A 12,242-nucleotide genomic window follows, 5' to 3' on the forward strand; every position below is an offset into this window, starting at 1 on the left:
ATGTTTATTTAAGGCCCTTTTTTGTCTTTATGTGCTATAGTGCACTGTTTAGTCCATCATGGTACAGGGTTTTTATTTTGGATATTAGTTGTCTTTGGAATGCATCGGTTAGCTTCCTCTATAATTGTGTCTGTTATGTTATCATAATACATGTCAATATTTGGGCTTTCTAAGTTATGTGGATTTACTCTAGCTAGTAATAATTGGAATTGGTCCCAGTCTGCCTGTTGGTACCTCCATTTAGGTGGAGTTTCATTTGGAATGTGTTGAGTTTTTGTCTGAATACTGATTGTGATGGGGAAATGGTCACTTCCTAACGTTTCTTCTTGATCCACCCACCAATTTGTGATTTGAGCCAATTTTGGGGTAGTGATGGTTAGGTCTATGGCTGAGAGAGTGCCATCCTCAGGGTTTAATCTAGTGTTCAACCCGTCATTTAAGATGACCAGATTGTTCTCAGTTATCCATTTTTCAACCATTTTCCCTCTTTGATCTTTCTATTTACCTCCCCATAATTCACTGTGTGCATTGAAGTCACCACAGATAATTAGATTGTTGTTGTTGTTATTAGTGATTTCCCTTAGTGAGATTAGGTTGGTAGGGCAGAAGGTACCCCCTGGGTCGTATGCATTTATTATTTGAATGTTTGTTATTCCTCTATTTATCATTACTGACATTATTTCGGTGCTATTATTGATGTTTAGGTTGGGGGTACTTCTATTATTTCATAGTAGATTAGTGTATCTATCAAAAAAATTGCTAGTCCACCCCCTTTCTGCCCTTTGGGTCTGTTTTTAAAGATTCCATGGGTATAGCCTTGTAGTTTGGGCAGGCGTTTGTGTTCTGAGTAATGAGAGTTCCCCTTAATAATTAATGTGTTCACTGCTGAATGGCATTCTGGGTAATAAGTGTAACCCATAATAATAAATGAGTTCATTGCTGAATGGCATTCTGGGTAATAAGTGTAACCCATAATAATAAATGAGTTCATTGCTAATAGCATTCTTAGTAATGAGAGTTGCCCTTAATAATTAATGTGTTCATTGCTGGATGGTATTCTGGGCAATAAGTGTTAACCATAATAATTAATGTGTTCATTGCTGGATGGCATTCTGGGTAATAAGTGTAACCCATAATAATTAATGTGTTCATTACTGAATGGCATTCAGGGTAATAAGTGTAACCCAGAATAATTAATGTGTTCATTGCTGACTGGCATTCTGGGTAATAAGTGTAACCCATAATAATTAATGAGTTCATTGCTAATAGCATTATGAGTAATGAGAGTTACCCTTAATAATTAATGCGTTCATTGCTGAATGGCAGTCTCGGAAATAAGTATAACCCATAATAATTAATGTGTTCATTGCTGAATGGCTTTCTGGGTAATAGGTGTAACCCATAGTAATAAATGAGTTCATTGCTAATAGCATTCTCAGTAATGAGAGTTATCCTTAATAATTAATGTGTTCATTTCTGAATGGCATTCTGGGCAATAAGTGTTAACCATAATAATTAACGTGTTCATTGCTGAATGGCATTCTGGGCAGTAAGTGTAACCCATAATAATTAATGTGTTCATTGCTGAATGGCATTCTGGGCAATAAGTGTTAACCATAATAATTAATGTGTTCATTGCTGGATGGCATTCTGGGTAATAAGTGTAACCCATAATAATTAATGTGTTCATTACTGAATGGCATTCAGGGTAATAAGTGTAACCCAGAATAATTAATGTGTTCATTGTTGACTGGCATTCTGGGTAATAAGTGTAACCCATAATAATTAATGAGTTCATTGCTAATAGCATTATGAGTAATGAGAGTTACCCTTAATAATTAATGCGTTCATTGCTGAATGGCAGTCTGGGAAATAAGTATAACCCATAATAATTAATGTGTTCATTGCTGAATGACTTTCTGGGTAATAAGTGTAAACCATAGTAATAAATGAGTTCATTGCTAATAGCATTCTCAGTAATGAGAGTTATCCTTAATAATTAATGTGTTCATTTCTGAATGGCATTCTGGGCAATAAGTGTTAACCATAATAATTAACGTGTTCATTGCTGAATGGCATTCTGGGCAGTAAGTGTAACCCATAATAATTAATGTGTTCATTGCTGAATGGCATTCTGGGCAATAAGTGTTAACCATAATAATTAATGTGTTCATTGCTGAATGGCATTCTGGGTAATAAGTGTAACCCATAATAATTAATGAGTTCATTGCTGAATAGCAATCTGGGCAATAAGTGTTAACCTTAATAATTGTGTTCATTGCTGAATGGCATTCTGGGCAATAAGTGTAACCCATAATAATTAATGTATTCATTGCTGAATGGCATTCTGGGCAATAAGTGTTAGCCTTAATAATTAATGTGTTCGTTGCTGAATGGCATTCTGGGCAATAAGTGTTTACCATAATAATTAATGTGGTCATTACTGAATGGCATTCTGGGCAGTAAGTGTTAACCATAAGTATCAGTGTTTTTAAAGCCAGTTATGGCAACATTTCTAGATTAATTATAATACAATGCAGATCAACTTCAAACGATTGCTACAATGCAACCAACACTTGCACTAGTCAGAGATCAAAACACAGCTGATATTTAATTAGGTTGTCTGAGAAATGCTCACACACATTCCTCAGTCAAATGACATTTTTCACAATTGAGTACAGGAGGGCATATCACATTTATGATGATTACACTGAAACCAAACAAGGAAGATAAAAAACATGAATTTCAATTTAGAAAATTGATTTATTTATTTTTAAGTTTTGCCACCATTAGGCATTGCTAAATTTCAAAAAGATCAAAATTTTGTCATATTTTATTATTTACAGTGTACTCAGAATTTTTTAATATATAAATCTTTACAAAATATAACACTTCAAAGTAAAAGTTGCAAATGCCATGATGCTATTTGTCTAGGGACTAACTGCCATTTTCAAAAATATAAAATGAGTTATATATCAAAGTTTCAATACCAGTTTTGATTGCACTTCTATTCTTGCTGTCAACAAAAAAGGGACCTTAATTGTGGCATTTACCATAAGCAAAAAAGGATTCACACCTGCCTCCACATTATAATTGGATCCACGAGTTATCCGGCAATGTTATTACAAGAAAGAACTGTACACGATGGGACAATGACTCATTTATTTGTATTGACATGTGCTAATAAGGATGATTTTGCCATAAATTGCTATAAAACAAATTGTACCATCATATGGTAGACCACTCCAATGGCCTTGTGATTACAACATCTGCCTCGGAAATAAGAGGTCACGGGTTCATACCCCCGATACATTATACCAAAGACTTATAAAAACAGTACTAGCAGTTGCCTCGCTTGGCACTCAGCTTTAAGTTGTTAGTGCTTGGATAGGTCAGCCTGGTGTCAGGATAATGTGACTGGGTGGGACATGATGCTACATGTCTGCGGCATGATGCCACTGTGCTAGACATTGCAATAAACTGTCAGACTGCAGATATCATAGCGATATGACTGAAATTTTTTTAAAGCTACATTAAAAATTCAAATCTCTGTCACACACACATCGGATGGATGTTTTCTCAATTCTACGTTTCTAAATATCTGCAAATTCTTGATTTATTGAGTGACAAAAATCTGTAATGTTGGGGTGAGGGGTGGCTGGGGAGGGGGATATAATAAAAACTCCTTCTAAAGGTACTGCATTGAAAGAAATGTCCAACAATTTAAAAAATAACTCCAAAAACGACTATGTCTAATAAATAATCTACTACTGTGAATGTTATACTGTACTTTAAATTTATGTCATACAACAGGACTTCTGCAGTTCAAACTTCTGGTACCTGATGAGACCTAAGTTGTTTTCCACGCTGAAGAGTATCAAGAAGCATATTTAGGACTAACCTGTATTAACTGTCGCACCTTTTTGGATGTTGTGTAATGGGGAGGCAGGAAGCGGGCAAGATCCGGGTCTGGGGCTGTGTCAGTGTCATGGTCACTGACACATGATAACTGCCGAACAAGACGACCTGTCCTTCGACTCCGGGCAATTTTCCAAGCTTGTTTGTTACTAATGAGCTCTTTTTTCTTTCTGAGATTCTCCCTTTTATCCACTTCTGTTGTTTTATGTCTTTTGCCTGTGTCACCCATCTTTCTGTTCAGGAGTGAAAATTGTTCTCTTGGTCCATTGTGATTGGTCAGACCTTCCTCAGGCCATGCCTCTTCAATGTGAAGTTGAATACCTGCAAACGTGGCTGCTTCCTCTTTTGAACATGGCAGCTCCCCATTTAGTATAAGCTCTTTAAGCTGAAATGACAAAGCAACACAATGAATTCATCTCAGAGAATACTATGAATTACAAATTATAGCTGTTTAATATTTAATCTTAACCCTCCTTGATAGGATTAATAATTATTTCCACATATCTTACCAATATCAACTAGATAACTGCATTGTTTCAAACCAAACATAAAGGTAGCTTACCATAAAAAATTTGTATTATTACCTCAGACCTCCTCCTCAAAAACCAATTCTGAGATAGTCAACCAGGGGTCAAAAACTTCAATTTATTACATTAAATGTGCCTTCCTGCAAAGATTGAATAATATTTGGTCAAATAAAATATTTAAAAAAATTCTATTTCACCTCAACTGAAATTCTGTAAATCTGACAGTTGAACCAAACCCCACTAGGAGGTAACCAGAAAAACTACCCCTCATGCAGTTATTATTTGAAAAATATAACAACCAATTTGTTGAGTCCACCCTGGAGATAAAGGAGTTAAAAGCACACTGACAAATAGAGCAATATAGCTGAAGAAAATGGGATAAAATATTTTCTGGAATTGTTTCCCTGTGAACTCTCCCCCTACCCCCACCTCCACTATATCCATTGCATTAATGGATAAATGACCACACACTTTATACTGACAAATGGAAATCACTGTGAACAAAGTTGGCTTAAGCAGAAAGATTTTAAAAGGGCATTAAACTTAAGAAATAATCACAAACCTTGAGTATTCACTTATCATACCTTTCCAGGTCCCAAGGTAAAACCACAATTGACATTTTTTGGTACATTGCTACAAATCAGAGGCAACTTTTATGTACATTCCTGATCCTTAAGTGTTTATTCTATACACACACATACTCCTTTAATGTCTTCAACACAAAAATGCATACATGTAGTTATCTTTAACAACTGTTTATTGCCAGTGTTTAAAGTGTTAATATCAAGGAATTTATTGAACTGCAACAATAATTGACGAGTCCAAATATCTGTAAGGTATGGAATGAACTAAAATGAAATTATTGTCCATCTTAATTGTTGCTAGTTCCTTGGCTCTTCCTGGTCAATACCCCCTTATTTAAAATTATATATTCCACTGACTCTATACAGTGACCAATGGGTCATAACCCCAAATCTAGGGGTTGTGGTGAGTGAGTGGGTTACATGCTGGACTCAAGACTGAAAGGTTGTGGGTTCAAATCCTAACAATCGATCGGCTTGGGTCAGCTCCCATGGTGTATCCTTGTGCAAAGCACTTTATTCCGATTGCCTCAGCTCTCAATAACCTACTTGTGTTGCTGTGCTGTAAATCAATAAAACCAACCCCAAATCCATCACACATATCACAGCAAATATATGGGCTACAAAGTAATCCTAACCCTAGCCCTTGGCCTGTTGCAGATGGTCGCCATGTGGGCAACTTATTTGCCACATTTGGTATTTTCCACCTGGAAGCTTAGGAGAAGATAGTTAAAGATGAATTCAGATGGATGGATGGAATGATGGATGGAATGGAATGGCTGGCTGGCTGGCTGGATGGAATGGAATGGATGGATTGATGGAATGGATGGATAGATGGATTCTGCACATAAAATGTTAGGTGTTAATTTCAGTAGTGATTGATTTCCAGTTAAGTCTGTACATTTGTCAGTTACAAAAAGGATAAGCTCTGAAAAGATTCTTGTTAATTAAATTTTACTTTATCAACCAATCATGGACCACCAAACAGATACAGTATATACTCCATTTTATGTGCACCCATTTATAGACTGGCTTCCTGTTTTTCCTGAGAATTAGTACTGATTCCTGTATACACCCTTAATATACTTGACAGAATTTCGTATAATAAAGTAAAGTACAAGGCATAGGTAAGCATATGGTAATTCTGATTGTCAAAGATTGCATTAGTGTATCAGCAATGGTGCATTTCAGGCAAGACTCAAGTATCTGAACATCAATTCAGAAATTCAGAAACAAATATGAAATTAAATTTGTCTAATCAAGAAAATTACCTTGTTTGCCATAACCACTCTTAAATTTCAAATTTAAAATATAGCATCATTCTTGAGGTATTATTAAATGAGTAAAAGATCAATGAGACCATTTTTACATACAAGTATTATTTCAAAATTAACAATTCAATGGATACAATTTACTTAAAATTCCCTCAAAGCATGTGTAATTTATAACTAAAGTACGACAGGTATAAACCAATTAAAATACAAAATATGAAGTTAGAAAACTTTTGCTTAATGAAACTGATGGGACAAAATCATGATGGGTCATCACCATTAAGCATGGTCGTTGAGACCAAAGTGATCAAATCTGAAATATAATGTTTCAAAACAAAGCACGGAAATATCTTTCACAACTTTTCAGTCATATCGCTACAATATCTGCAGTGTAGCAGTTTAATTTGATTCCAGCACCGGGACATCATGTCATTGACATCATGGTAAATTGTATACATACTGCATAGATATGTCCACTGTAGAAAACACCCTACTCGACAATGTCAAATCTCCTCAGATCTTACACCCACACCACCTAGTTCTTTTTATGGCGACTGTTGCAATACCTGACCATGTGTTTAATATCCCTCTGGAAAAAAAATCTGAGTTGGACAAAAGTTATTAATTTCACTAATGTTATCCACAAAATGAACTGGAATTTTTGCATCTATAGTAAACTTAATTGTACATGCATATGACACTGTAACCACTGTAAGGCTGTTGTTCTCTGTAGGACTCATGGTACTATTTCATATCTCTTTTTTTGTACCTATGGAATTACCATGGTATTACAAATTCAATAACAGTTAATTTCTGTTGCTCTGAATCTTTGTTCTGGAGAAGACCAAATGAGCTACTATGTTTTTTTTTGTTTTTTTTTACCAGCATGTGTTTGAAACGTATTTTCAGTTCCTGATGTAAAGAAAGAGTTGCTAATTTGGTAATGCATGTTCAAAATCAAATCTGCAAAAGGACTAAAACTGCATCAATAAAAGACTGCCAAAATTTTTTTCAGTTACAAAGAGGCTGCAGTATTTTTCTGGCTTACATGTGAATAAAATATTTTTAAATTCTGCACCAACGAAAATAAGGTATTAATTTTAGTTATGGGTGTTCCAAAGTCAAAGCTGCAAAAGGACTGAAATTCCAACAATAAAATATTGTATTTTTAAAGTTAGAAATAGGATATGTTCTTAAAAGAATTTTTTTTTGCTCAAGCTTTATTTTTCATTTTCAACCAATTATGGACCACCAAACCCATAATATACTCAATTTTGTGTTCACCCATTTCCAGGCTGTTAATAATTTTTCCATATAATTAGTACAGCGAGCCCTACATGTATAACCTCAAGGGACCAGAAGGGTTCAATGTAGCTGTGCCCTTGCTCCAATGACCATTATTTGTCCCCTTTGGTACAAGAAAGTTTCCTCCACAATGCCTGCAGCGTGCATGTGAACACACACACACACACACACACACACACACACACACACACACACACACTGATTTAAGAAACTTATATATAAGTTTGGATTGCTCTGGTGGTATAGTGGCTAGAGCATCCACTGCGGATGCAGGAGGTCGTGGGTTCAAAAACCCTGGCAGAGTCATACCAAAGACTTATAATAAATGGTACTAGCAGCTGCTTCGCTAGGTGCTCAGCATTAAGAGGTTATTGTAAGGACTGGTTGGCCTGGTGTCAGCATAATGTGACTGGGTGGGACATGATGTTACATGTCTGCAGCATGATGCCCTAGTGCTAGACATCACTATAAACTGTCACATTTGCAGACATTGTAATGATATGACTGAACCTTTTTTAAGCTATTTTAAAAATCCAAATCATACACACACACACACATATGTGTAAGTTATAAAGAGAAATGATTATGGTTGACTTTAGAGCATTGTTAACATGTCTGCATGGCTGATGCAAACATTTTAACAAGTTTGATTAGCTTTGGCACCAAACAGAGAGCACATGGTCCGTGATCAATGATTGAAAATGTAAAGAAGAGATGATGAAATCTTCAATTAAAACACTGCAGTATATCATTTCCCATAAGTGTACTGGGAGGAACAAGTGAAGAGGGAATCAAATGTCCAAAATAAATTCTAATGCAGAGTAGTTACCGGTACTCAAACACAAGGAATTTAAATCCCAGTATGGAAGGCAAACATTTTTTACGCGTACCTGAAAAGTGAGTACAGTAATTTTAGCAGTCAATAAATTTCTGAAAACCATGCTGTAATCTGTCATGTGGGCAACCACCGATTCAAAGCATATAATTCATATATTTATTGAAAAATTATATATTTACTGCAGAACAATATGTTTTGATTTTGTTGAATAAACAAGAAACAGGTAAAGCTCTTTTTGATTCCTATTTTTTAACCTCGTAAGCACCATTGTGACCCATTGTTTCCATTTCTGGAATGAACAGTAGATCAGTAAATATTTGCTATTTAAAAAAAAAAATATTTTCATTTCACCCTCCCTCATAGATTTATACTAAGGATATTCAATTTAAATCAACATCAAAGTATCCTCACCATTTCCTCAAGAACACTCCCACCCATCCACCATTCAGTATATTGTGCATGGGTGTTCCCACAACCCCAAGCCCTGCAACACAGGGGATGGACCTAAAATCACTGTACATCTGAGGACCACCTGCAATCATATATCAAAGTGTGAAATCTTGACAGTGTAGGTCCTCAGTTGTGCAACATTACTCAAGAACACAGATTTCAATGGAAAAGATTAATTTTTAATGCCCCACCATCTCCTCAAAATGCATGGGCACAATAATATAATTCCACCGACCATCAGGGTTATATATTAAAAAAATGTGTGAGTCATTATACTTATGTCTATATACCTACTTCTCACCTGTTTTTGTCAGGACACATGTTCCACATTTCACCAACAGACATCATAAGAAACTGAACAGTTGCCTTGATGCAGGTTACAGACAGGTAGGTAAGAAATTGGTTTCCTGCTCTGGTCACAGATTATGATCCTTAATTTTCAAATAAACATTAATCCACAACCACCAGGTTTGGGTGAAGTGGTTAGCAAACAAAGCCATATTGTACCATATCTATACAAATCTTTGTCCACTCAATGATCATGAACGAATATGGTTACAATTAGCATAACAGCAACCAAAATTCAAATTCATGTCAGATAAAACTGGGCAAGCAATGGGGATTAATCAAACTCCATTTTAATATTTGGAACAAAAATCATTTCAAAGGAATGCTTCAAGCAGGTAATTAACTTTTGTAAATATAAAACTGCAACGATTTCATAGCTTGTTTATTTCATGAAAACCAGCCCTTTAATCTGTTAATTTAAGGTGGTTTAAATATATGTCAAATTCAAACCCATTCACCAAGATATACAGCTGTGATAAAATTTCCTCATATGAAATAAGAGAGGAAATTAACACATTGCAAATATTTTGCAAAAAATATCCAATCACTCTGATTACTCACTTATAAGAACAGTCCAACCACAAACTGCACACACCCTGGATTTGCCATTGCATAATTTGAAAGGCAGATCTGGGTCTATGCCTTCTGTTAGGAGTAATCAGTAGAACAAACATAATAGACCCTGATCTGCCAGTGCATTTTGTGATGGCTGATCAGGATCTATGTTGTTTGCAGTTAAGTTTGACTCACAAGTGAGTATATATGGTATTTTAAAATCATTCTGTTGTTGTTGTTGTTGTTGTTGTTGTAGGGTTTAATGCCGTTTTTCAGCACAAGATGGGCTATACATGTTGACCAGTATAAATGGTGGAGGAAGAACTCGGGGAAAACCACAGAAGGAACCACCAAACTAGAAGCTACTAGCAAATTTTCTCACATACCCACATAAGCCAAGCCAGAGACTCAAACTCATGCAGACAGAGGTTACAGATGGCCATGATCCGTAACGGTGAATGCTATACTCTGGATATCATTTTTTATTATAGATAACGTTATCTCAGGTTTTAAAGTTTGTAACTTTAGATAAATGGAATATATCTCAAAATTTAATTTGGAATGAAAATTTTTAATACAATGCAATGCCTAATATCCTCAGCAACTCCTGGGAGACAATGATTTGTCCTGAAAATTGGCTGTTTGGGTTATTGATTTTTAATCAATTGGGAATTGAATTTTTCAAGGGACATTAAGCGGGTCCATACAAGTTAGAATTTCAAAGCAGGACACTGTCAATCAACAAATTTTAGCAACTTTTGGAGCAAACAAATCTTTGCTAAAATTGTAAGCTTGCCCAAAATTTCTGATGAAAATATGTACATGATAAGGAAACATGGCTACACGGACTGACATTCCTCAAACTTTAAAATGGAGGGTTAGATATTAATTTGATACCATTTCATATGCACAGTATTATATTTGGCAGCATGTACATGGACAATTTGCAAATGCCTGGATTGAAGCATTTGTATCCAAATGGCTCTCTTTCCACTGGTACATTGTATACAAAACTAGAGAATCCCTTGTATTAGAATAAAAACCACACTTCATTTAATCATTTTTACGTATAGTAGCATACTAATAGACATTTTTGTTAAGATAAATACCACAAAATATTTATAGCCCATAAGTAATTTGTAAACGTTTATGCCATTAATATAATGAATGTAAAGATTTGTAAAAAATGTAATTGAAAAATATCGTGATGTACAATTACTGGAAGCTCTGTATTCGCTATTAAGTCGAGTGCAACTACAAACTATGCAAAGCCAGATCTGGAGGAATCAGTAGAACAAACAGCATAGACCCTGATCTGCTGGCTCATGATGCAATGAGTGGTCTGAGTGGCCAAGTCTGGTCTAAAGCACTCACAGTTATGGATCATTGCCATCTCATCTCTGCATGGGTTTGAGTCTTGGGCTCAGCCGATGTGGGTACATGAGAGAGCTTGCCAGTAGCTTCTCTTGAGTCGGTGGTTCTTTCTGGGGTTTTCTCAGGTTATAAATAATGGATATAGAAAACTATACGTCCTTGAATCCAGTAATAATGCACAAATTAGTTGCATGTTTGAAAAATTCCTAAGTAACATATTACATCCACAAATGTATTGCAGGTAATCAATAAAGATACTATTGTGTCAACACAACTTATCATCCTTATCACACACCAAACAGTACCTTGGGGAACAAAGTACCAGGTCAGAACCTTGCAGTGCTTTGGTATTACAATGTAGATCAGGCATGTACAACTTCCTCCATTGTATAAGCTGGGTAGCTCTTTTTTAAGCCACACCATATAATGTAAATGTAACCAAACAAACCAGGTTGCAGGCCAGATGCAACCCACAGGCCATAGGTTATACATCCCTGCTGTAGATCTATCCACAGGAAAGATATGTAATCTATCTTTCTACCCATGCCTAGACTTGCAATCCCATTTTCACTGTCTTAATATTTGCATGATTTTTGTACCAAGAAACTAAGACCCACTCTACCTCAAACATTAAAAGACCTGCTCGAAAATAAACCCAATAATACAAACATTATACAAGATAAGACTGTGTGACCTATATTACACAAACCAAGCAGATAAAATGAAGCCTATCATTTGATAGCAGTTCAAGGACTTTTTTGTAAAGGTTCCTTGGGGCTGATAATGGGCCCTTTCCACAGTTAGAAGTACATGTATTTCAAAATCATGCAGAACTCCCTAATTCAGCAACATACTTATGAAAACTTTTTTCAATTGGTGTAATCAAGGCCCCAGGTCCCTTGCATGCCCGTGCCCCCTTTCAAACGCAACTCTCGACAAATCAGTGAGAGAAATTTTCTTTCATACAATAAGGTACATGTAGTTTATATCTTTATTGTGATGAGGTTTTTTTTAGCACCAAGAATCAGCGTTAATAAAATTAAAAATTGTGTATAAAGAGGTGAAACACGGGAGA

At 35.6% G+C, this 12,242-nt stretch overlaps 1 protein-coding gene across 1 annotated transcript in view; it reads right to left on the reverse strand.

Annotated features, from left to right (window-relative positions):
• Positions 1 to 12,242, reverse strand: part of LOC149795118 (1-phosphatidylinositol 4,5-bisphosphate phosphodiesterase epsilon-1-like) — a 289,076-nt gene that overhangs the window by 97,983 nt on the left and 178,851 nt on the right. Inside the window, exon 8 of the mRNA XM_089963758.1 lies at positions 3,902 to 4,303. Within this exon, the coding sequence (XP_089819884.1) occupies positions 3,902 to 4,303 (402 nt within the window). The remainder of the gene's footprint in view (positions 1 to 3,901; positions 4,304 to 12,242) is intronic.

This window comes from Sinohyriopsis cumingii, chromosome 7 (genome assembly GCF_028554795.1).
Source record: "Sinohyriopsis cumingii isolate HCF-2022 chromosome 7, ASM2855479v2, whole genome shotgun sequence".
NCBI lineage: Eukaryota > Metazoa > Mollusca > Bivalvia > Unionida > Unionidae > Sinohyriopsis > Sinohyriopsis cumingii.